At 46.6% G+C, this 24,037-nt stretch overlaps 1 protein-coding gene across 5 annotated transcripts in view; it reads right to left on the bottom strand.

Annotated features, from left to right (window-relative positions):
* Positions 1 to 3,207: 3,207 nt before the first annotated feature.
* ARHGAP19 (Rho GTPase activating protein 19) overlaps positions 3,208 to 24,037 on the bottom strand; it is a 72,539-nt gene continuing 51,709 nt past the window's right edge. For all 5 annotated transcript variants that reach the window (XM_008270292.5, XM_008270293.5, XM_089314627.1 and 2 more), the window contains 6 exons: positions 23,828 to 23,893; positions 23,252 to 23,443; positions 18,142 to 18,240; positions 14,450 to 14,560; positions 13,649 to 13,727; positions 3,208 to 6,691 (listed from right to left, as the gene is read on the bottom strand). In XM_008270292.5, coding sequence (XP_008268514.3) covers positions 6,681 to 6,691; positions 13,649 to 13,727; positions 14,450 to 14,560; positions 18,142 to 18,240; positions 23,252 to 23,443; positions 23,828 to 23,893 — 558 coding nt within the window. In that variant the 3' untranslated portion in view covers positions 3,208 to 6,680. The remainder of the gene's footprint in view (positions 6,692 to 13,648; positions 13,728 to 14,449; positions 14,561 to 18,141; positions 18,241 to 23,251; positions 23,444 to 23,827; positions 23,894 to 24,037) is intronic.

The following is a 24,037-nucleotide window of genomic DNA, read 5'->3' as shown; positions in this document are numbered from 1 at the left end:
CCAGAGCTGGGCCAGGCTGAAGCCTGAAGCCAGGAGCTCCATCCAGGTCTCCCATGTGGGTGGCAGGGACCCAAGTACTTGAGCCATCACCTGCTGCCTCCCAGGGTGCCCATCAGCAGGAATGCTGGAATCAGAAGCAGAGCAGGGACTTGAACCCAGGCCCCGTGCTAAGGGATGTGAGCAAATCATTGCACCAGACGCCTCCTCCGGGACTGAACTACTACCTCAGCTCTTCAAGTGAAACCATGGGCCCACCACCTCTTATTTCTAGAGGCTTCTAATCAGAGGCCAAGAAATGTGACCGTGTAGAGAATGAGCGGGGAAGAATTCTTAGCTTTTGAGCTGAGGGCAAACAAAACCTCCTTGTGAAAGTGCTGTTGGCTCCTAGGTTGAACCTTGCTTATGCAGCTGTTGTCAAACACAGCCAGCCCCGTGTTTCCTCGCAGCAGGCTAACAGGCCCACGAACACAATCTGCTCACGGGGCCTTTCTGAACCTTCCTAGGCATGAACTCCGACGCCCCCTCTGAGGAGCTGCTTCTGCGCTCCTCTGGCCTGCAATGGGCTCACTTGCTTTTCTTGGTTCTCACTCTGCAACTTCCTGTTTGAGGGTCAGTTATCTTTTTATGCCCAAGTTTAAAATGTTTGACTCTGTGGTTCATTCTTTCTAATTCAATAGAACACTAACACTATCATTTTCCCTCGAGGGCTATCGTTTTGCCCACTGAGCCGCTGCCGGTGGACGTGGATGGTAAAACTGTGAGGATAAATGCAGCAATCAGCCTCGCCTCACATTTGCAGCTGCTGTGGCCGTGAGTCATGAGAAGCCAGCTGTGCCCCCGTGGAAACTGGCACTCCCCCGAGGCTGGGACAGGAACGAGGCCGTGCACGACACGTGTGGGGGTCGGAACTCAGCTCCCTCCAGCCCACAGGCCTCCCTTTTGGGTTTCTTTGCCCCTGGGGCTCACAAGTTTTGCACACTCTGCTCCAACTCACTGCCCAGGCCCTCAAAACAGCGACTGCTCTTTTGGAACTAAGGGGGAAGCTGGCAGGGGCCCCAGCAGCCCCTCCTGTTCCCCTGGCTTCTGACCCCAAGATAGGAGACTCTCATCTGGGCCCTGGAGCCCATCGGTGGGTAAGACACGAAAGATCAACTCAGCTGAGACATAGCCATCGCTGTTCTTTAGTTTTTCATGGGGAGACCGAGAGGCTGGGCCTTGAGGATCTGTACAAGCCCACCCTAACCTCTTCCCTGGCCCGGCACCCCTGTAATTCAGGAATGTAGGCGGGGACAAAACTTGGGCCAGGCCACCACAGGGGGCAAAGGTAATGGAGCTAACCCAGCCCCTGTGATCCCTCTCCTACTTTCCAAAGCCTCTCCTGCCCTTCCACCCTTTTTCTCTTCTTTGGATAAACTTTAAGAGTCTCTCCACGCTTCACTTTCCAGGAACAGACCTGGCTGCTGGCTTCACAGTAAATCACATGAATTGGTCCTGAGGGACTAAGGGACAGAAGGTCTGAGCAGCACCCAAGGAGCAGCACAGCCACAGCAGCATGTGGGGGACAACTACAGAGCTTTGACTCTATTCAGGACTGAAGTAACTCCTTTGTTACCAAAATAACCGTGTCAGCATCAATAACCTGCTGATTATAAAATTTGTCCTTGGCAGAGAGAGAGAATTACCATTTAATGAATACTTGCCATCTGCCAGCCCTGTGCAAGGCTAGCGGTTCTCAGTATTCCAGTGGTCAAGGACTCCACTGAGACTTGTGCAAGCTATGAAATCCTCCTAGAAAATGAAATGCACACGTTTTACACAGAATTACAGGGGAAAGACTGTTCTAAGGGACGAGAGTTGTGGGTAAACCCACTCCTTGCAGCACACCTGCATCCCAAATCGGAGTGCCTGGTCCCAGTCCTGGGTACTCCACTGATCCAACTGCGCCTGGGAGACAGCTCAACCCCTTGGACCCTGCCACCCACACGGGGGACCCAGATGGAGTTCTGGGTTCTTGGCTTCAGCTGACCCAGCCCCGACTCTTGTGGGTATTTGGGGAGTGAACCAGCAGATGGAAGATCTCTCTGCCTCTGTTGCCCTGCCTCTCAAGTAGCTGAAAATTTAAAAATCAACATTAAGGACTGGTGCAGCAAGTTAAACTACTGCCTGTGACGCCAGCATCCATCTGCCAGTCCAAGTCCTGGCTGCTCTGCTCCTGATCCAGCTTCCCGCTAATGCACCTGGGAGGCAGCAGATGATGATTCAAGTGCCTGAGCTCCTGCTCCACACAGCGTGGAGCTCCCAGCTCCTGGCTTCAGCCTGGCCCAGCCCTGGCTATTGCAGCCATCTGGGGAATGAACCAGCAGATGGAGGCTCTGTGCGTAAGTGTGTGTGTACGTGTGTGTTGTGTCCTTCTCTAGCATTCTTTAAAAACCCTCTGTGTAGGCCCTTCCATCTGTTAACCACTGAGAACATGGCAAGGCTGAGACAGATACCATTATCCCTGATAAATGAAGGAGCAGAGATCCAGGGATGTCCCACAGTCACATATGTAATAAGTATCTGCTGTCGACTGAACTGTGTTCACCCAAATTCATGCTGAACCATAACCCCCAGTGAGGGTGTCAGGAGGGGCTCTGGGGGTGATTAGGTCATGAGGCAGAGCCCTCAGGAATAGGATTAAAGTTTATAAAAGAGGACCCAGGAGATCCCCTGTCCCTTCTGCCATGTAAGGTGACAGGGAGAAGACAGTAGTCTATGAACCAAGGAGTGGGCTCTCGAGATACCAGTTCTGCCAGCACCCTGATTTTGGGAGCTTCCGGAACTGTGAGGAACACACTGCAGTGTGTGTAAGCCCCCAGTCTCTGGTACTTTGTTAGAGCAGTCGGAAAGACTGAGGCAGTGGCAGAAATAACATGGAACCAGACTGGTCTAAACCCTCGACCCTCCAGCCCAGACGAAACCACCACCCCATTTCCACTGCTGTGTAACCGTAAGCGAGAGGCAGAGGACGTGAGAACCTGGAGGCGGCAAGGCACTCGGGCCGGGCTGCAGGCACTCCGGAAGCTCAGAATCCCGGCTGCTCCACCTGTACTTCTCCCGGCCAAAAGCCCCTGTGTCCTGAGCCCCCCACCCAGCGGGGCAGCAAGCCCAAGAGGAGCATCTCCTGGGCCACCCCCTCTTCCAAATGTGAACTAAGAGACCAGCACCTATGGGTATCAAACAAGGACATTTAATTTCAGAATATTCCAAGAATATAAAAGAAAGACAACATAATATGATTGTTTCTTTACAGTTACATATATATATATATAGTCAAGTAAAAATGAAACACAAAAAACGGTAAAACCTTTCTCTCTGAAGAAGCCTCGTTTATCTCGAGTGAAGTCAGGGACAGGGCAAAGGCACCTGTGCTACGAAGGCCGGACCCGGGGAGAGGGAACAGCTTGTCCCCAACATGGCTGGGGAGTGCTCCATGGCTCTTTAGTTCAGGCTGTGGCCACACACACTCCGGTTTCCATGGTAACCCACGGCTGCCGTGTACTCCGCCTCCCCCAGCCTGGTTCCACCAACTACCCTGGTGGAAAGATCTCAGCAAGGCGGCCATCCACGGGGAGTTCTGGTTATGCTATTCACCAGCAGTTTAAACAGCGTGCAGATCTCAGGAACCCCAATCCTCCCCAGATTCTAGGGCAACCCAGCCAGGTTTATCCAGGCATAGATCTGAGTCCCGTCTTCAGTAGGAAGGCGTCAGGGTAGAGCAGACTGAAAACGAGGCGCTCTCCCGGAGGAAGGGGAGCCACCAGCTCCCGGCATCTGTGTGAGGCCCTGCACCGAGTAAGGGGCACAGTCCAAAGATGTCCGTGTCCAAAGATGGCTTCCCGGTTACGCGTGGTCACACGGCCACTCAGTGCAGGCGTGGTCCTGACGGCCACAGGCTCTGCAGGAAGGCATACCTTAAACCGTGTACTGCCGCAGGCTCCTGGGAGGAGGCTCACTCATTCCCACTCTGGAGGAGAGAATGGCCCTGCTCTGACACCCCTGGATGGACAGCCTCCCTGCAGGCCAACAAACGGCCACTCCGAAGCAGCCAGCAACCACCATGGTCTACAGCCCTGTGTCACTCCATGTCCCCGTCACTCCTGACCCACCCTGGACACTTAGGCTCATGTGGCTTCAGCTACGACTCATCACCTACCCCTCCTATGTCACTGAGGTGCAGTATCTCCCGAGCCTTCTGTCACTGTAGGGTGGATTCCAAAGACAACCACGGGCCTGTGTTCTATACTTGTGCCCCTCTGACACTACATCAGAACTCATCAAAATGATCCCAGAAAACAACATTTTAAAAGCAACAGGAAGAGGCATTTCCAAAGAGATTGTTCCAACATGAAAAATAAACAAAACAGGTTTAAAAAATATCTTTAGATTTAAAAAATTAGTTAAATACTGGCTCAAAAATAATATCTGCCCATCAGAAGGGAGATAGCAATCTTCTGCGGCAACAATAAAGGGTATTTGTTTGGATTTTCCCAAAGATTCCACAGGATTAGACCAGTTACATATTAAAAGGTAGAAAGTTATGCTGTTTACGCCTGAAATTTGAATTCCAAATGGATCACAGTTTTTATAGGAAAAATGACCTATAATACCCTTAAAGCAAGGAAAAGCATATTCAATAAATAAACAAAACACAAATCCAAGCACATACATAAACTGCCCAACAGGCCCAGCTATCTAAAAGCATGTGTAGGTAGCGAACAGCTCTCCTGCCAGCTGCGCCCAGCACACTGCCCCCAGGACCCATTCCACCCCCAGGAAGCGTCTCCTAAACCCCAGCCTCCTCCCGCAGGCAGCCCGCAAGACCAAGCGGGGAACAGGAGGCACCGCTCACTGCTCTGCTCCGTCCCCTTCAGCCAGGACACACCTCCGGCTGCACTCGTGAAACAGAGGACGTACCACGGAAAGGAGAACACTGCCTGGGTTCTGTCTGAAGTCACTGGTTTCTGGTGCAAGGATTTTTTTTCTTATTAAGGAGAAAAGTCAGATAGAGACCTACACAAATGAATCTGTGAGTGAACATTTTCAAGAATGATCTGAAACTGCCCTAGAGAAGAATTTTCAAGCAACTCTGTTCCTAACCATCTACTCCCCCAGTCTGTCAAGCTGGAGGCCAAATTCTACACTGTTCTTGACTAGTGCTGTCCCAGCAGCAGAACTAGAATACAGGAGAAGGGGCAGACAGCAGACACAAAGCCCAGCTCTGCTCCCCCAGAGGCATCTGTCGTTTGCAACAATGCAGCAATTTCAACTGTTTAAAACTAGGTCAGCAAGCCATATTTACTGGGCAACTGCTTCCCCATAACAGCTTGACTCAGGGTGACAGCGCTTCCATAGCCTAACAGAGCCCAACATTAACCCGAACATTCTCACCTGCCATGCGCTGCTCTCTGGGCAGGGGTATTTCAAAGTAGATCAAAGCCACTGCTCACCTCAAACATACCTGAACATACCCAAGCCAAAAGCCAAAAGCCCAAAAGCTCTGGCCCCATCTCCAATTACCAGCTGGACATGGTGACGAGGAGAGGAGAGGCTCAGACGCCCTCAGCACTAGAACGCCTCTCCTTTAGAGGCCATCAGCCCAGCAGACACCGCTGTTCACTTCCTTCCCTCTTGCCCCCACCCCTCCCCCGCCCCGCTCTCAGGAGAGTGTCCAGCCGGCATGCGGGATGCTTGGAAAGGTGCAACAAAGCCCACCCACCAGGTCAGCCCGGGACACTCCAGAGCCCCCCCCCACATGCCAGTGTTTCAGCAGACCTCCGTTAGGCTCTGGGTCCCAGTGATGGGGCACAGAAGCCCCCCACTGGCACCAGAGATGTTGCTGTGAGAGGAAAGCGAGTGGTGGCTCATCAACCACACAGTGACGTCTGCATCACTCAGGAAAGGAGAGGTGGGGAGGCGGGCAGGGAAGACAGCTTCGTAACTGAAATTTGTCAATATTGTACTGTTCTGAATTCTCCTTTTTCAATACCATGGGTCAAATACACTGCAATACCAGACCCAGGAAAGAATACATTTCCAAGAACGCTCTAAGTTCTTTGGACATAAATAAGGTCTGAAGGAATACAGTGTCAGGGAAGAAAGCGCTTTCCCCAGCTCAAAGTGAGAAAAGCTGAAAGGCCTCTAGCTCAGAGTCTACTCAGATTAGCAACAACATGGCTTTTAAACAAACAAACGAAAAACATAACCCCCAACACTATCAAAACAGAGAAAAAGCCAAAATACCAGTTAAAAATAACATCAGTTCACTACAATTGACATTACTTTTTAAAAATTGCTGGCAGTTGAGCACAGATTTCATGTTTTCAAAAATTAGAATCTGCCTACACACGGAGCAAGCACTGGAGCCCACCCAGGACTGCTCGTCTGCTGCACTGGACAGGCTGGAGATCAGAGGCTTCTCCGTGACACTGAGAGAGAGCGCATGAGCCTACCACTCTCTCCGAGGCACAGCCTGCACACATCAGCCAGTGAGTGGGGTTAGAGGCATCAGTCACGGTATTAGTTGACTTTTACAAGTCAAAATGCAGCAAGTAAGCTGCAAGTCCAAGCTTCACTATGAGTGGTAGTAACACATGGCCCCCTGGAAAAAAATCTGCATGGCCGACAGAACTCCGGATCCTTCAGAGGAATCCTAGGTTGAAGAAGAAACAAAGTATTAGACACGGTTATAAATATTTTTAAAAAGATTGATTTATTTGGGGGCTATCAATGTGGTACAGGAGGTTAAGACACTGCCTGTGACACGAGCATCCCATATGGGTGCCTATTCCAGTCCTGGGTGCTCTGCTTCCAATCTAATTCCATGCTAATGCACCTGCACCCATGTGGGAGACCCTGATGGAGTACCAGGATCCTAGCTTTGGCCTGGCCCTGCCCTGACCATTGCAGTCATTTGTGGAGTGAATCAGCAAATGGAAGATCTCTCGCTTTCTCTCTCCCTCTCTTCCTATCCTTGTCACTCTGTCTTTCAAATAAAATAAAATAAATACATAAATAAATAAACCTTTAAAAGATTTATTTGAAAAGCAAACTGACCCACAGAGAAGAAAAAACACAGAAAGGGATCTCCCATCCATTGGTTCATTCCCCAAATGCCCAACACAGCCAGGGCTGGAGCCAGGCCAGAGCCAGGAGCCAGGGGTTCCATCCTGGTCTCCCACGTGGGTAGCAGGGACACAAGTATCTGGGCCATCTTCCTCTGCCTTCCAAGATACATTAGCAAGGAGCCGGAGCAGCAGCTGAGTAGCTGGGACTGAACTGGCACTCTGATAAAGGATGTCGGCATCACAAGCAGCAGCTTAACCCACAGTGCCACAATGTAGGCCCCTTTATAAATGTTCTCTGAAAAAATCCCACCCAAACACTACAGAACCTACTCATTTTCTTTTCATTTTTTATTTTATTTTTTGACAGGCAGAGTGGACAGTGAGAGAGAGAGACAGACAGAGAAAGGTCTTCCTTTTGCCGTTGGTTCACCCTCCAGTGGCTGCCACGGCCAGAGCGCTGCGGCTGGCGCACTGCGCTGATCCGAAGGCAGGAGCCAGGTGCTTCTCCTGGTCTCCCATGGGGTGCAGGGCCCAAGTACTTGGGCCATCCTCCACTGCACTCCCGGGCCACAGCAGAGAGCTGGCCTGGAAGAGGGGCAACCGGGACAGAATCCGGCGCCCCGACCGGGACTAGAACCCGGTATGCTGGCGCCGCAAGGCGGAGGATTAGCCTAGTGAGCCGCGGCGCCGGCCAGAACCTACTCTTAATATTTTTTCCAAACTGAAGGTTCAAGAGTTTGAGAACTTATAACTCTACCAAGTAAACATTACCAAGTTTGCTTGATCTAATCTTGCTTCATTGAACCATTGTAATGGCAATAACAGCTACCACCTGAGGGCATATTTTGTGCCAAGGGCTGCTGTAATTCTTTATACACATTATCTCATTTCTCCTCACAACGTCCTGTGCCAGAGGTAACACTCCTGCCACCTTAGGACAAAGAAGCTGCAGCCTTTGTAAGTTAACCTGCCCTAGGATAAGTAGCTATTAGCAGAAAACTGGGAACTGGACGGAGCCTCACTGAACGCAGAGCCGTGCCCTTACCACCACTAGGCTCTCATGAGTAAATGTTCAGTAAATGTCTACTGGAAGCAAGGGACTGTCAGCACTGAGAGGAGAACAGGGGACCAGAGGCCACAAATATCTTCTCAAGTCTCACCCGTCTTCCAGGAGAGAAATCAGCCCAAGGTAAAACAATACATGTAAAACAAATGAATCATATTCAATGACTACATTTTACTAGAATCAATAAGAGTAGCTATTATACGTAGTAATTATATGTCGCAGGGTTAGTCAGAGAAGGTTTCAAAGGAGGTGGGGTTTAGGCCGGGCTTTAAAGAACGGCTAGGGGCTGACGCTGTGGTGTAGCAGGTAAAGCCACCACCTGCAGTGCCGGCATCCCAGATGGGCGCTGGTTTGAGTCCCAGCTTCTCCACTTCCAATCCAGCCCTCTGCTATGGCCTGGGAAAGCAGCAGAAGATGGCCCAAGTCCTTGGGCCTCTGCACCTACGTGGGAGACCTGGAGGAAGCTCCTGGCTCCTGGCTTCAGTTCAGTGCAGCTCCGGCCATTGCAGCCATCTGGGGAGTGAACCAGCAGATAGAAGATCTCTTTCTGCCTCTGCCTCTCTGTAACTCTGACTTTCAAGTAAACAAATAAAATCTTAAAAAAAAAAAAAGAATGGCTGAAATTCTAACTACTAAAGGGACCAGCATCCTGGTGTAGCCAGTAAAACCACCACCTGGAATGTTGGCATCCCACAAGGGCAGCGGTTCAAGTTCCAGCTGCTCTACTTCCAATCTAGATCCTTACTTATGGCCTGGGAAAGCAGCGAAAGATAGCCCAAGAATTTAGGCCCCTGCCACCCACATGAGACCTGGGAGAAGCTCCTGGCTCCTGGCTTCAGCCTGCCCCAGCCTAAGCCATTGCAGCCATCTAGAAGTAAACCAGCAGATGAAAGATCTCCCTCCTTCTCTCTCTGTAACTCTTTTAAAATAAATTAAAAAAAAAAAAAAAAAAAAAAAAAGTGAGGCCAGCACTGTGGCATAGCAAGTGAGGCCACCTCCTGCAGTGCCGGCATCCCATATGGGCGCCGGTTCTAGTCCAGGCTGTTCTTCTGATCCAGCTCTCTGCTGTGGCCTGGGAAAGCCGTAGAAGAGGGCCCAAGTCCTTGGGCCCCTGCACCCACGTGGGAGCCCTGGAAGAAGCTCTTGGCTCTGGATCAGCCCAGCTCTGGCCATTTCAGCCATCTGGGGAATGGCCCAGCAGATGGACGACCTCTTTCTCTCTCTCTCTGCCTCTGCCTCTCTGTAACTCTCTTTCAAATAAATAAATACATCTTTAAAAATAAATAAATAAATAAATAAAAACTAAATTAATTTTAAAAGTTTAATTTTTGAAAATAACGCCCCACTAATAAGAAAGTGCTGCATATGTGCTGCATCAGTTGTGATTTTGGGGTGATTTTGTCTCCTCCCCCGCAGCAGACATGTCTGGATGCGTTTTTGGCTGTCACAGCTAGGGGACCGGCACTACCAGCATGTGCTAGGTAGAAGGCAGAGATGCTGCCAACCACCATACAAGGCACAGGGCAGCTCCCACAACAGAGAATTATTTGGCCCAAAATACCATTCATGTCATGCTTGAGAGACCCTGTGCTAAACAAACCTTATTGGATTATGCTACTGATGATGATAATAAAACTGCATTTTCTTCTCCAAAGAATATTTTTTTTTTCCGACAGGCAGAGTGGACAGTGAGAGAGAGAGAGAGAGAGAAAGGTCTTCCTTTGCCGTTGGTTCACCCTCCAGTGGCCGCCGCGGCCGGCGCACCGCGCTGATCCAATGGCAGGAGCCAGGTGCTTCCCCTGGTCTCCCATGGGATGCAGGGCCCAAGCACTTGGGCCATCCTCCACTGCACTCCCTGGTCACAGCAGAGAGCTGGCCTGGAAGAAGGAACCTGCCTTGTAGTTCTGCCTTGTAGAACCCGGTGTGCCGGCGCCGCTAGGCGGAGGATTAGCCTGTTGAGCCGCGGCGCCGGCCTTCCAAAGAGTATTTATTACTTTTATAAACATGAGTAATGAAACAATTTAAGGTTGTATTCATTGTTGTGTAAAAGAACTACAAGGCAGGTTCCTGGATGGATGGACTTGGAGACTAGAAGTGAGTTCACACTGGAGCTGTGGTCTGCAAGTAGTCATCACAGAGAGCAGATCTGAGCTGTGGAAGCCAACCCAGCTGTTAAGGGAGGAAAGAACGAGCAAAGAGCTTATGATAGAACATTGGGGAAAACAAAAACACAAAGAAGTAGATAGGCAGACAAGGGTCAGCCACTGCAGATAAGGAAAAGAACTAAAGGAGGAGGAGGGGCAGGCACTGTGGCCCAGCAGGTGAAGCTTGCGACAACTGCATCCCATATCAAAGTGCCAGCTAGAATCCCGCTGCTCCACTTCCAATCCAGCCTCCTACTAAGGCTCCTGGGAAGGCAGTGGATGATGCCCTAAGTGCTTGGGTTCCTGCCACCCACATGAGATCAGGATGGAGATCTGGGCTCCTGGCTTTGGCTTAGCCTAGTCCTGGCTGTTGTCATTTGAGGAGTAAATTGGTAGGTAAAAGATACCTCTTTCTCTCGCTCTACTACTCCATCCTTCTCTATCTCTTTGCCTTTCAAATATATAGATAAATCTTTTTTATTAAAAGTTTTTAAAATATATATTTATTTATTTGAAAGTCATAGTTACACAGAGAGAGGAAAGGCGGGGAGAGAGAGAGAGAGAGAGAGAGAGAGGTGTCTTTCATCCGCTGGTTCAATCCCTAATTGGCAGCAATAGCCAGAGCTGCGCCGATGCGAAGCCAGGAGCCAAGAGTTTCTTCCAGGTCTCCCACACAGGTGCAGGGGCCCAAGGTCTTGGGCCATCTTCTACTCCTTTCCCAGGCTATAGCAGAGAGCTGGATCGGAAGTGGAGCAGCTGGGTCTCGAACCGGTGCCCATATGGGATGCTGGCGCTTCGGGCCAGGGCATTAACCCGCTGAGCCACAGCATCAGCACCCTTATTAAAATTTAAAAAATGAAAATCAATAACAAAAAAAGGAGGAGGAAACAAGAATAGTATAGCATCACAACACCAAGGATAGAGGAAGTGACCACGGAGAGAGAATACAGTAAAAACACCACTGAATGTCATTCATTATCTGTGGCCCTCTACTGCTCTGAACCACTAATATTCTTGAGAATTTAATAAAACTCCCTCAGAAAAATGCACATATGTATCTATATAAAAATTGCATCAGCAATACCAGGAACTTTATTAAAGACTTCTTTGGAAGTCCACAGATAACAGTCCAAGGATCCCTGCCTTAGAACTTAGTGAAATAGGGGCGCAGTGGGTTGACGCCCTGGCCTGAGGCGCTGGCATCCCATGTGGGCGCTGGTTCGGGACCCAGCTGCTCCACTTCCTGTCCGGCTCTCTGCTGTGGCCTGGGAGAGCAGTGGAGGATGGCCCAAGTCCTTTGGCCCCTGCACCCACGTGGGAGACCCGGAAGAGACTCCTGGCTTCAGATCCGCGCAGCTCTGGCCGTTGCGGCCATTTGGGGAGTGAACCATCAGATGGAAGACCTCTCTTCACTCTCTGTGTGTGTTACTCTTTCAAATAAAATAAATAAATCTTCTAAAAAAAAAAAAGAACTTAGTGAAATAATACACTGGATTATTTTTTAATTCATTTATATCTTTACAAAGTAACATTGCCAATATAAAGAAACTTGTTATTTACTAATTATCTTAAAAATAAAAGCAACAAAAGACATATTGACACAAAATATTCTTCAAAAAAATAACTTATGCTTGGTCTTGACTCACAGACATATAGATGGAATTATTTAGACACAAATAACACAAAAAATTATGTTCAGACACCCAGCCTAGAACTCAGAAGTAAGGAGGAAAAAAAGAATTCAGATAATTCATTCAAGGCTAAGTAAGAAGACTATAGTGAAATGTAATATTCTAGAAGAAAATAAAGATTGATCCAAATTGAGCATTTATTCCTTCTACGTACGGCTGACATCTCAGTCATTATGCTCACGTCCCAGTGGTGAAATAGGCATGTCAAATCAGAGCTCAATTCAACTGCCACATGAGTGTTGGACAAGACCATGTCTTGTCTGGTTTTCTTAGCAACTATTACAAATTGTTAATGCTTTAGCAATTACAGTGTGCTTCCAAAATATTATTTCAGTTAAGCCTCATAATAAATCTGTGAAATACATGTAACAGGCTGAGTATTTCTTTTCCAAAATGCTTAGAAGCAGCAGTGTTTCCATTTGCAGTGCTGTAGATTTTAGGATATCTGCATAGACTCTACCAGCTGAGCATCCCTAATCCACAAATTTGAAATGCTCCAAAATTCTAAACTTTTGAGCATCATGTCAGTGCTCAAAAAGTTTCAGATTTTGGACTTCTAGACTAAGGATTTTCAACCTGTGTTATCCTCATTTCAGAGGAAGAAAGCTGAGTTCAGGAGGATGAGTGGCTTCTCTGGCCAGAGGAACGGTAACTCAGGGCTCACGCGATCTCCTGGTCTGCCCACTGAGCCACCTCAGCCACAGCAGGCTTTTATCAGAGAAGCCCGGGCCAGTCGGCAGCGTCAGCTTTCACCAAGCTCCTGTGGACGAGTTCTGAGGCCAGTGACAGCCTCAAAAGCAAGCTGTGTGACAGGATTCCCAGGCCTTCAGCACGGGGGAAAGTGCCACTGACTACGGCTAACCCACACGTAACTACGCCAGGAGCACAGTCTCAGCCCGGCTGCACTCAGTGCCACAGGCTGGTTGACGCTTGTTCTCAACCACCTTACCGCATGTTCTTAGGATAGGTTAGGGGCAGAAGTCTGGCCTGGCAGGTAGGGTGCTGATTAAGACACCCACGGCCCACATGACAGTACCTCGGTTTGATGCTAGGCGTCAGCTCTCGACGCCAGCTTCCTGCTAATACAGACCCTGGGAGGCATCAGTGAAGGTTCAGGTAACCGGGTGTCTGCCAGCTACGTGGGAGAGCTGTCACTGCAGGAAGTTGTAGTGAGCCAGTGGAAAGGGGTGCCCTGCCACTGCCTCAGAAATTCATTCATTCATCAATTGATTCTAAAAAGGCATCTTATACTATGCACTATCTAAGAATTCAGGAGCTGGGCCAGCATTGTGGTACAGTGCGTAAAGCCACCAGACCCAGAAGAAGCTCCTGGCTCCTGGCTCTGGTCTAGCCCAGCCCTGGCCATTGCGGCCATTTGGGAACTAAACCAGATCTATCGATCTCTGTCTTTACCCCTCTCTCTGTGACCCCGCCTTTCAAATAAATCAACAAATCTTTAAAAAAAATTCAGGAGCACAGTGTGGGTCTGCTCACACTCCACCCCTCCGCAGCTGGGGCAGCACTGAGTAGAATAACCGTCGGGACACAAGGACGCAATTCCTACATCACTTCTAGGAATTCAAAACACCAGAAGCAGAAGGAGCAACATCAGTGAGAACAGAGAGTAAGTACCACTAGTACCTTTCTTCCCCTCTTTCTTCCCCTCAGACCATTTCAGTCTTGTTGGTGTCACCGTGACAGCTGGAGAGCCAGAAAACAACTGTAAGGAGAAAATTTTGCAGTGTTTAAATGTTCTCGAGTCATTCCTACAGACTTTCCTAACAAAGGGATTCTTTACTTGCTCCATTTTCATGTGAAGAGGTTACCAGGACTGATGCATTTATAGCTCATCAATTTTACATTGAGTGTTGGCTTAGTAAGTAGCCAGGACTGTGATATTTGCAGGACCATCCCACAGGTAACGTGGGGCCAGGGAGGTCTGGCTCAACTCTTACTTGTCCTGTGGAGTCTCCCAGTAAGAATCAACCACTCGGGGCCAGCACTGTGGCACAGCAGGTTGCCAATGTCTGCACAGCTGGCGTCCCATATGGGTGCCAGTTCGAGTCCTGGCTGCTCCACTTCCGATCCAGCTCTCTACTAATGCTCCTGGGAAAGCAGCAGAGGACAGCCCAAGTCTTGGGCCCCTGTACCCACGTGGGAGACTCTGGCTCCTGGCTTCAGACTGGCCCAGCTCCAGCTGTTGTGGCCATTTAGGGAGTGAACCAGCAAATGAAGATCTCTCTCCTCTCTGTCTCTCCCTGTACTGTTGACTTTCAAATAAATAAATAAATCTTAAAAAAAGAGAGAGAGAGCATAAATGAAAGGACTGAGAAGAAGGCATTGCTGAATGGCCAAGAGACACAGTAAACAAATGATAGTATGTCGATGCCTGCCTTTTACAAGTGTACACACACACACAAAGTCCAAAGAACAGTATCTTACTGAGTTCATATTTTCTCTGCTGGCTCTCTTCAACTCATTCATGGCCACAGACTCTGGAGTAGGATACTTGTCTTTCTTTTCCGACATCGTCTGATTTCCAAGGACCTTCCGCTGATTTAAGAACAGAAAATATTTAAGTTACAAACATCTACTGTATATATATTATAGCTACACTGACCTTCAAAATTATAATTTCCTTGGGTTTAAAAAACTCCATAATATGATCAGTTCTGCCATCTTATACAAGACAAAGCATGTTACCCAAAAAAGTTGTTCTTCTGTAAGTGATCACTTTTCCTCCACACTTAAAGGGACTGCAATGGCGGAAGATGGCTCAAGTCCTTGGGCCCCTGCACCCATGTGGGAGACCAGGCTTCTAGCTCCTGACTTCAGCCTGATCCAGTCCCGGCCATTGCAGCCATCTAGGGAGTGAACCAGCAGATGGAAGATCTCTCTCTCTCTCTCTCTCTCTCTCTCTGTCTCTCCCTCTCTGTGTAATTCTGACTTTCAAGAAAATAAAATAAATCTTTAAAAAAAAAAAAAAAAAGGACTGCAATGTTAGAAGCAAGCTGATAGTTGATTTAAACAAACTTAAATAGGCCAATTCCAGTGTGGCTGTGGGGCCATGAAAGAGACACCAGGTAAGTACCAATGTTCCTCTTACCCACGGGTGTGCTGCCTGCAGCAGCTGTTCAAAGAATCTCCCTCCATTCTCCACAATGAGACAGTTGGGCTGGATCTGCTCCCTGACTCTGCTTCCCTGTCATTCCTCACACAGGAATGAAACATTTGAACAAATTCTCTGAGTTCCTAATAGAGCCACAAGGGGGGTACAGGCCTTCTAAAGGGGGTCACATGACTACACTGACATTCAGAGCAAGACTAAAAGCCTTTTAATCTTGGCGCAGCTTAGAAGATGGATGTAACTTACTGTGAAAGCTGTCAGTGACAACTCTACCATCTTTGGAGAAATCTTCCCTTTTTCTCCCTTAGAGAATAAATTTTAATCCCAAAAAGAAGTCAAAACTAGAACAATAAACTCAATGTTATACATATCAGTAGCAGTATTCAGAATACTCTGATACAATAAATTATTTACCTGAGAAAAGATTTAGAAGAAAAAAAAGTCTAACTAAAAAGGATCAAAACAGGGGGCCAGCATCATGGCACAGTGGGTTAGGCTGCTGCTTACAACAACAGCATCCCACAGGAGTGCCAGCTTAAGTCCTGGCTGCTCCACTTCTATCCAAGTGCTTGGTTCTCTGCCACCCTCTTGGGAGCCCTGGATGGACTTCCAGACTCCAGCTTTCAGCCTGGCCCAGCCCCAACTGTTGTAGCTGTTTGGGGAAGATGGATCGATCGATAAATCAATCTCTCTGTAACTCTGTCTTTCAAATAAATAAATAAAGCTTTAAAAATAAATAGTGTTATCCCAAAGAATTGTAAGTTCTTTTATAAATTCTAAAGTTATAAGTTCCCTCTTAGTAAAGAAGTGGACAGATTCCAACTGCTTAAGCTAACAATTAGCAACACAACTTACCTAGAGCCAACTGCAGAAGCTCACTGAGAAACCTACAGCCACCTAACTTGGATTAAGGAAAGATTCTTTACTGTAAAACTTCCTTCGATCATCTCTATGACGGGGCAGTCAGAGGAATGAACTTTTCTAACTGAGTGGCCGGCATTAAGTGCATCTGCAGCGTTGTGCGCGCATCACCACCAGCCACCTCCAGAGCCATCCAACTCCTCCCAAACAGACTCCTTATCTACTAAATGGTAATCACCCCCAGGCCCCAATCCTCAGCCTCTGACAACCACCAGTCTACTTTCTGCCTCTGTGAAGTGGGCTATTCTAGGTAGCACACATACACAGATTCATACAGTATTTGTCTTTCTGTGCCTGGCTGGTTCACATAATATAACATCTTTGGGCTGTCCTATGCTATAGCATAACTCAGAATTTCTTTCCTTTTTGTGGATGAACAATATTCCCCTGTCTATATATCACACTTCATTACATTCCTCTGTCAACAGAACAGACAACTGGGCTGCTTCATGTTTTGGCAGCTCCTCGGTACTCTCCTTTAAATTCTTCAGAGTAGATACACAGAGTGGCATTGCTGGGTTTAACCCTTTGAGAAACTCTCCTACTGGTTTCCAGAGGTACCATTGTACATTCCCGTCAGTGGTGCACAAGGGTTCCAGTTTCTCCACAGCCTTGTCAACACTTGCTTTTTTCTGTGTTTTTTTTTTTTTTTTCATATTAGCAATCCCAGTGGGCAGGAAGTGGTATCTCGTTATGGTTTTGATTTGTATTTCCCTAATAATTTGCAATGTTGAACATCTTTTCATGTGTTTCTTGGCCACTACATATTTCTTTGGAAAAATACCTACTGGAGTCCTTTGCCCATTTTTTAATGAGGTTGTTTCTGCTGTTGCTGAGTTACAGGAATTATTTATATATTCTGTACATTAACTACTAACCAGATATACAATTTGCAAATATTTTCTCCCATTCCATGAATTATCTTTCCACTCTGTTGACAGAAAGGAAATTTTTATGTCAAACAAGCCTCCTGTCCCAGAAGCCACTGACACAGTGGATCAGGAAAGAGAAGTGAATTCTCTATTGCTATACATTATACCTAAGACCAACATTAGATGAATTTGCAACTACTAACAGCTGTACCTTAAAGGAAAAAAAAATACAAAGTATTTATCTTTTAGGCCAAAGGTTTAAATTTAAATCAAAGGGCTCCTTAATGTTGCTGGATTTATATATAATAGCAATGTTAAAACAAGTTTAAAAACAATAGAACACAGAATAATGCTAATTTCTCTCCAAGGTAACCAGAACCTTGCCTTAGTTTATGCATGGAAATTTGAACCCCAAAACCAAGTTGTCTACTGCCATCTGATGGCCATATTCTTTCACTACAATTTCAGATCATCTGAAAACTGGTACATTCAATCTGTACACAGTGATGGCAGCAACAGCACAGAAGTCTATTTTGCATTTGTTTTAAAAACAAGATTTTTTAGGGGCTGGCATGGTGGCATGGCAGGTAAAGCCACCACCTACGATGCTGCCATCCATATGAATGCTGGTTCAAGACCCAGCTGCTCCACTTCTGAGCCAGATCCTGATTAATGTGCCTGGGAAAGCAAGAGAAAATGGCCAAAGTGTTTGGGTCCCTCCCTCCACATCGGACATCTGATGGAGCTCCTGGCTCCTGGCTTGTGCTTGGCCCAGCCCCAATATTGCAACCATTTGGGGAGTGAAACGGCTGATGAAGACATCTTTTTCTTTCTCTCTCCTTTCTCTCTATAATTGCCTTTCACATAAATAAATACCTCTTTTTAAAAAAACAAATGAAGTGAATAAAAGAAGTATGCAGCACAAAGCAGGTCAGGAAGCAAACAGCCTCCTCACGCTGCTCAGGACTGAGGACTCTATCCTCATCCCTGGAAGAGACAGAAAAACCTTTATTTCTTTTACTCCATAATTCCTCTTGTCTGATTTGAAATGCAGGAAATCCTTGGAAAAATAAAGCTTGTACAAATTCTATCTTTATTCCTTCACAAATTAACTCTGTATAGGACCCCAAAAAACAGAAATGTTCTGCATAAGAAAAGTCAGACTATTACATTTCTTCACAATCCATGCTCAAAGGACAGCACAGCACACCCACCTTAATGAGCCCGCTGAAGGAGCGCGAACGAGCCCTCTTCTGTACTCGAGAACTAGAAGGTTCTCGCCCTGGTGTTTGGACCAAAGACTGCTTATTAAACTAAAACAAAACAAAAAAACAACACAGAGAAAATGTTAATATTCTGCCATTAAGAGATAGCATCCTGGGGTGGGTGTTGCGCACAGAGGGTTAACCTGCTTCCTTGGGACACTGGCATCCTATATCAGAGTGTCCAGGATAGAGTCCTGCCTCCACTTCTAATCCAGCTTCCTGCTAGTGCATATGGGAAAGCAGTAGAGGATGGCTCAGGTACATCCACCCCGCTACCCTGTTCGAGACCCAGATGTAATTCCTGGTTGCTGGTCTGGCCTAACCCAGTCTAGGTTGTTGCAGGCATTTGAGGAACAAACTAGCAAAAGGAGTATCTGCCTCTCCCTCTCCCCTTCCCTTTCTCTTTCTCTCTCTTTCTCCTTCTCCTCCTCTCCCTGTCCTTCTCCCTTTCTTTTCTTTCTCCCCCTCTCCCTCTCTCCCTCCCCCTCTTTCTCTCTCCTCTCTCTCTTCCTGTCAAATACATAAAAAGTCTTTTAAAACAAGAGAGATAGCATTGTGTAAAAACCAATAGCTGGGACCGGCACTGTGATGCAGTGGGTTAAAGCCCTGGCCTGAAGTGCCAGCATCCCATATAGACTCCAGTTCTAGACCCAGCTGCTCCACTTCCGATCCAGCTCTCTGCTATGGGCTGGGAAATCAGCAGATGATGGCCCAAGTCCTTGGGCCCCTGCACCCGCATGGGAGACCCGGAGGAAGCTCCTGGCTCCTGGCTCCTGGCTTCGGATCGGCACAGCTCTGGCCGTTGCAGCCAACTGGGGAGTAAACCAGCGGATGGAAGACCTCTCTCTCTGCCTCTCCTTCTCTCTCTGTGTAGCTCTGACTTTCAAATAAATAAAAATAAATTTTTTTTTTGACAGGCAGAGTGGACAGTGAGAGAGAGAGACAGACAGAAAGGTCTTCCTTTTGCCGTTGGTTCACCCTCCAATGGCCGCCACGGCCAGCGCATCACACTGATCCGAAGCCAGGAGCCAGGTACTTATCCTGGTCTCCCATGGGGTGCAGGGCCCAAGTACTTGGGCTATCCTCCACTGCACTCCCGGGCCACAGCAGAGAGCTGGCCTGGAACAGGGGCAACCGGGACAGAATCCGGCGCCCCGACCAGGACTAGAACCTGGTGTGCCGGCGCCGCAAGGCGGAGGATTAGCCTACTGAGCCATGGCGCCGGCCAAAAATAAATATTAAAAAAAAAAAAAAAATAGCTAACTGTAATACCAAAAAAAGTCCAGGAAGAAGTGAGCCTATGCACCTATGTATTGATTAGTAACTCAGCAAGCAAATCACAAAGGCAGAAATCAAGCTACCCAAAAGAAGTCAAATTTATTTCTTCATTTTCTTGATTTATTTATTTGAAAGACTGTTACAGAGAGAGGGGGAAAGACAGAGAGAGAGGGTCCATCTGTTGGTTCACTCCTCAGGTGACTGCAACAGCCAGTGCTGGGCCATGTCAAAATCAGGAGCCAAGAACTCCATCTGGGTCTCCCATTTGGGTGGCAGGGGCCCAGGTACTTGGGTCATCATCCTCCACTGCTTTTCCCTGGCCATTAGCAGGGAGTTGGATCGGAAATAGAGCAGCTGGGTCTCGAACCGATGCTCATGTGGGATGCCAGTGCCACAGGCATCGGCTTTACCCACTACACCACCATGCCAGCCCCAGAAGTCAAAATGTTTTAAATTACTCTGAGGGGCCTGGATTTCACATATCTTAAGGTAGAACTGTTATCTGACAGACATAGAAACTGAGACGTAGAGAGCTTACAGAATTTGCTCAAATTCTCCTGCTGATAATCACAATTTTTTTTGCATCAAGTATCTTGGATGCAGAGAGTTACTGGCATACCCTAAAAGTTCTTAATTTAACATAAATGGCACACAGAATTTTTAAGAAGTTATTAAAGCTCTCTAAATGGATGTCTATCAGGACTGCCTGCCAGCATTACTGTCAAAAGGAAATACATTAGAATGCAGACTTGTCAATGCTATCAACATCAGCTCTCTGTTTGGAGGTATCGGAAGTAGAAAAAGGGAAGATCCGAGGAATTGTATAATCTTATTCAATTGTCTGATCTTAGTTAGTTCTTTGATTAGACATTCATCTCCCCACTTAAAAAACAATAATATAGTACCTACTTGAAGAATTTACTCTTCGGCCTTTTCTAACTACGTATATTTCTATGACTTTATATATAGGTATCAAGAGGTTCTTAAAGTTAATTATCTCAGCTACCTTTAAAGAGTTTCGCTAGCAACTATCACTCCTGAACATATACAGACAAGTGGAATCCATCATTCCTGGTAATGTTGACAAGGATGCAATAAGTGGGTTCCCTCATACGCAGCTGGGGTGGGGGTGCTAACTGGTAAAATGTTCTCAGAGCAATTCAGAAACAGCTAATCAAAGCCTTGTAAACTGCGAGCCCTCCAACAAGAAGCTGACAGCAGCTCAAGCCCCTACGAACAGATCTCCTGGCAGCTTACAGCAGACGCTGAAGATCGGAGAACAAGCTAAATAACAACACAGGATACCAGCAGAAACAACCTGGTTTCTTCCATAATAAAAATAAAGAAAAGGGGATGTGAGGAGAAGGAGGGGAAAGAGAGATAACAAGAAAAAGTGTCCAAGTACAATGTGGCATCCTTGGATCCTGGAATAGAATGAGGAAAAGCTGGTAAACCATGAATAATGTCTATAATGTTAACAGCAATGTATCAATGCTAATTTCTCAGTTTTGATAATGTTAACATTATGTGGGAAACTGCACTATCTTTACAACTTTCCTCTAGAATTATTTCAAATTTAAAAAACAAACAAACTGGCAATATTTTAGGGAAAACAAAAGGAGGGGTGAGAAGAAAGGATCTGTATATTCAAAGGGATCTAATAGCTGAATCAACCAAAACAAAAAAATGCTTACCCTTTGGTCATGCCACTTTTAGGGAATATTCTAAAATGAAAATACTTAACAACAAATACTTATAACCCAAAAAGCAACCCCAATATGTTCACAGTAGGCAAAGTGTATATAAATCAGGTTATATAGAATGGAATATGCAAACCATTAAAAGTGTTCACAGTATTGTGACATAGAAAATATTTATAATACAAGCTTAAATGAAGTAGGATATAAACTTGAATTTATCTATTATGACCTTATAATCTTAAATAATATGAGAAATTTGAAATATACCTCAAAGTGTTAACCAAGGCTATCTTTGAACAATCACAGGTGATTTCTATTTTCTCCTTTATACTCTTCTGGAAATTTCAATGATTTCATAGTGAGCCTGTACTATTTTTATAATCATAGAGAAAAAATTAGGAAATAGTAAAATTATAGTTTCTATAAAAAGATGTGGCAGTATCTAAAAGGTATGCAAGGAATTTGCAAGCATACATGAAAAAATGTTTATGCTACAACGTTTAGGGAAAACAGGGAATGTTTAAAAAATTAGTGGTATAGGGGCCAGCGTTGTGGACACATGGTGGGTTATCCACACCCTGCAAGGCCGGCATCCCACAGGAGCACTGGTTCAAATCCCGGCTGTTCCCCTTCTGATCCAGCTCCCTGCTAATGTACCTAGGAAAACAGCAGAAAATGGCCCAAGTACTTAAGCCCCTACCACCCATGTGGGTCTGGGGTTCCAGGCTCCTGGCTTTGGCTTGAGCTAGCCCTGGCTCTCTCTGCTATTTGGGGAGTAAACTAACAGATGGAAGATTCATTCTCTTTCTTTTTTCACTCTCTCTCTCTCCTTTCCTCCCTCCCTTTCTCCCTCCCTCCTCTCTGTAACTCTGCCTTTCAAATAAATAAATAAGCACTAAAAATAAAAGGAAGTGGTATGATCATAACTAAGAAACACATATCCATAGGATTAAGACTGAAAGACATGCCCAAAATGTAAACACACGTGACACGAGTGATTTATTTTCTTCTTATCCTTCTCTGTAATCTCCTGGTTTTCTACACAGAGCAAAAATTATGCTTTTTTCTTCTTTTGGTAGTTTCCTTTTACCTTCAGTATTCTTGTTGAGAGAAGTCCTACATGAAAATGCTGTCTTAGTTTCTATCAAGAATAAAATCACTAGGCTGCTTGAAATCTGCAACCAGACTCAAACCACCCCATAAAATCCTGGTCACAGCAGTTTCCTAGATCTCAAAGTGAACTTCAGAGAGTAACAGAAAGCATCCGCTCAAGGCCTCTCTCAGTTGCACCTACAGCTCGGTTCCACATTTTCTGCGTACTTACTTCCGCATGACTCTATGTCTGAGATTAGGTATAAAATAAATAAAAGCAAGACTCTTCCCCTTAAGAAAGTCCCAGATGAAGAAGAGGTCAAGACCTTGTCTGTTCAGCTAACATTCAAGAGAGACTGAAACAAAACAAATTCCCTGAGAAAGAACTGCTCAAGTCATCAGGATTTACTCAAACTACACTGGGTCTCAAAATGGCAAACCAAAGCCCTCATTCTGCTCCCACACACACCTAGTCCCTTAGAGTGCCTACTTTCTAGCATCAGACCGAACCCGGAATTCTCAGTGTTTTCTAACAGAACTCCAGCAACAAGAGCACCACTTACATCCTGCTATGCCAGCCACTCTACATAGATTATCCCTAATCTTTGCAACCACGAAATTTGTATGTGACTAGTACCATGTTACAAACTAGAAAACTGAAATTCAGGAAGTCATTTGCTAAGAAAATCTGGAGAGTATAAACTTTGAAACAATATGCTGCAGCTGCTGATTCCATCTCAGCAAAACTGGCACAAGACCCGCACTGCACACCCTCCAAGCACAAGCGGACAGGCCTAGCTGCAGACACCCAAAAGCCTCCCCTCCTTTCTCTTGTGAGTACAGGAATCTTCACTGAGATCTCACAGACAAGCTCACTCTCCTGGCCCAATAAAAGCCAAAAGTTACTGAGACTGTAATGGCATCCCCCAAGGACTCCACAATCGCGGTCACATTCCTCGGGCTCCGTCCTCTGTGCCTGGCTTCAGCACCTGTCTGATAAGTTGCTTCTTCTTTGCTGACTCTGGCATGTTGTGGACGTGCTGGAACAGCTCTCTCAGCGCCTCCTCTGTATGCTGCTGGGTCTCCTCGTGCTGGGAGCAAGAATCTACTCGGTTCCGTTTCTGAGACTTCACCAGCTGGAAGGACTGAGTCCCACATGAAGCTGTCAGATCCAGGTCATCCTAAAGAAGATGTAAAGGAAAAGTGAATTAACATCTCTGTTGGCTTTGTTTTGGTTCCCACAAAAATCTGGGACTCAACCTGGCTGCTCCACTTCTGATCCAATTCCCCACTAATGCCCAGAAGAGCAGCAGAGGATGGCCCAAGTACTTGGGCTCCTGCTACCCATGTGGGAGACCTGGAAGAAGCCCCTGGTTCCAGGCTTTGGCCTGGCCCAGACCCAGCTATTGGGGCCATCTAGGGAGTGAACCAGAGGATGGAAGACCTTTCTCCCTGTCTCTCCCTCTCTCTGTCTATAACTTCCTCAAATAAAGAAATAAAAACTAAAAAGTTTTTTCACTAATATTAACTCCTAATTTGGGTTAAGAATAGTTTCCTTTTCTTACCTTTGATGTGTGCGTTCTGGAGCCCAAATAGTGCAATCTGGCACATTCCCGAATATAAGCAGGAGCCTGGGTAAGACATACAAGAAAACCAAGACCCAGTGGTTACTTGGATCTAAATTTCTGTAAAGCCACAAGACAGTCATTCTCAAAATTATCTGACTGGCAGATTACTTGGGAGAAGTCCAAGGTCCTCTATATGTCCTATTCCAG

Source organism: Oryctolagus cuniculus, chromosome 15 (assembly GCF_051225735.1).
Source record: "Oryctolagus cuniculus isolate XC-2025 breed Fujian yellow rabbit chromosome 15, ASM5122573v1, whole genome shotgun sequence".
Taxonomy (NCBI): domain Eukaryota; kingdom Metazoa; phylum Chordata; class Mammalia; order Lagomorpha; family Leporidae; genus Oryctolagus; species Oryctolagus cuniculus.
Note: the sequence above shows the minus strand (reverse complement) of the source record. Positions and strands in the feature narration are given on the sequence as shown.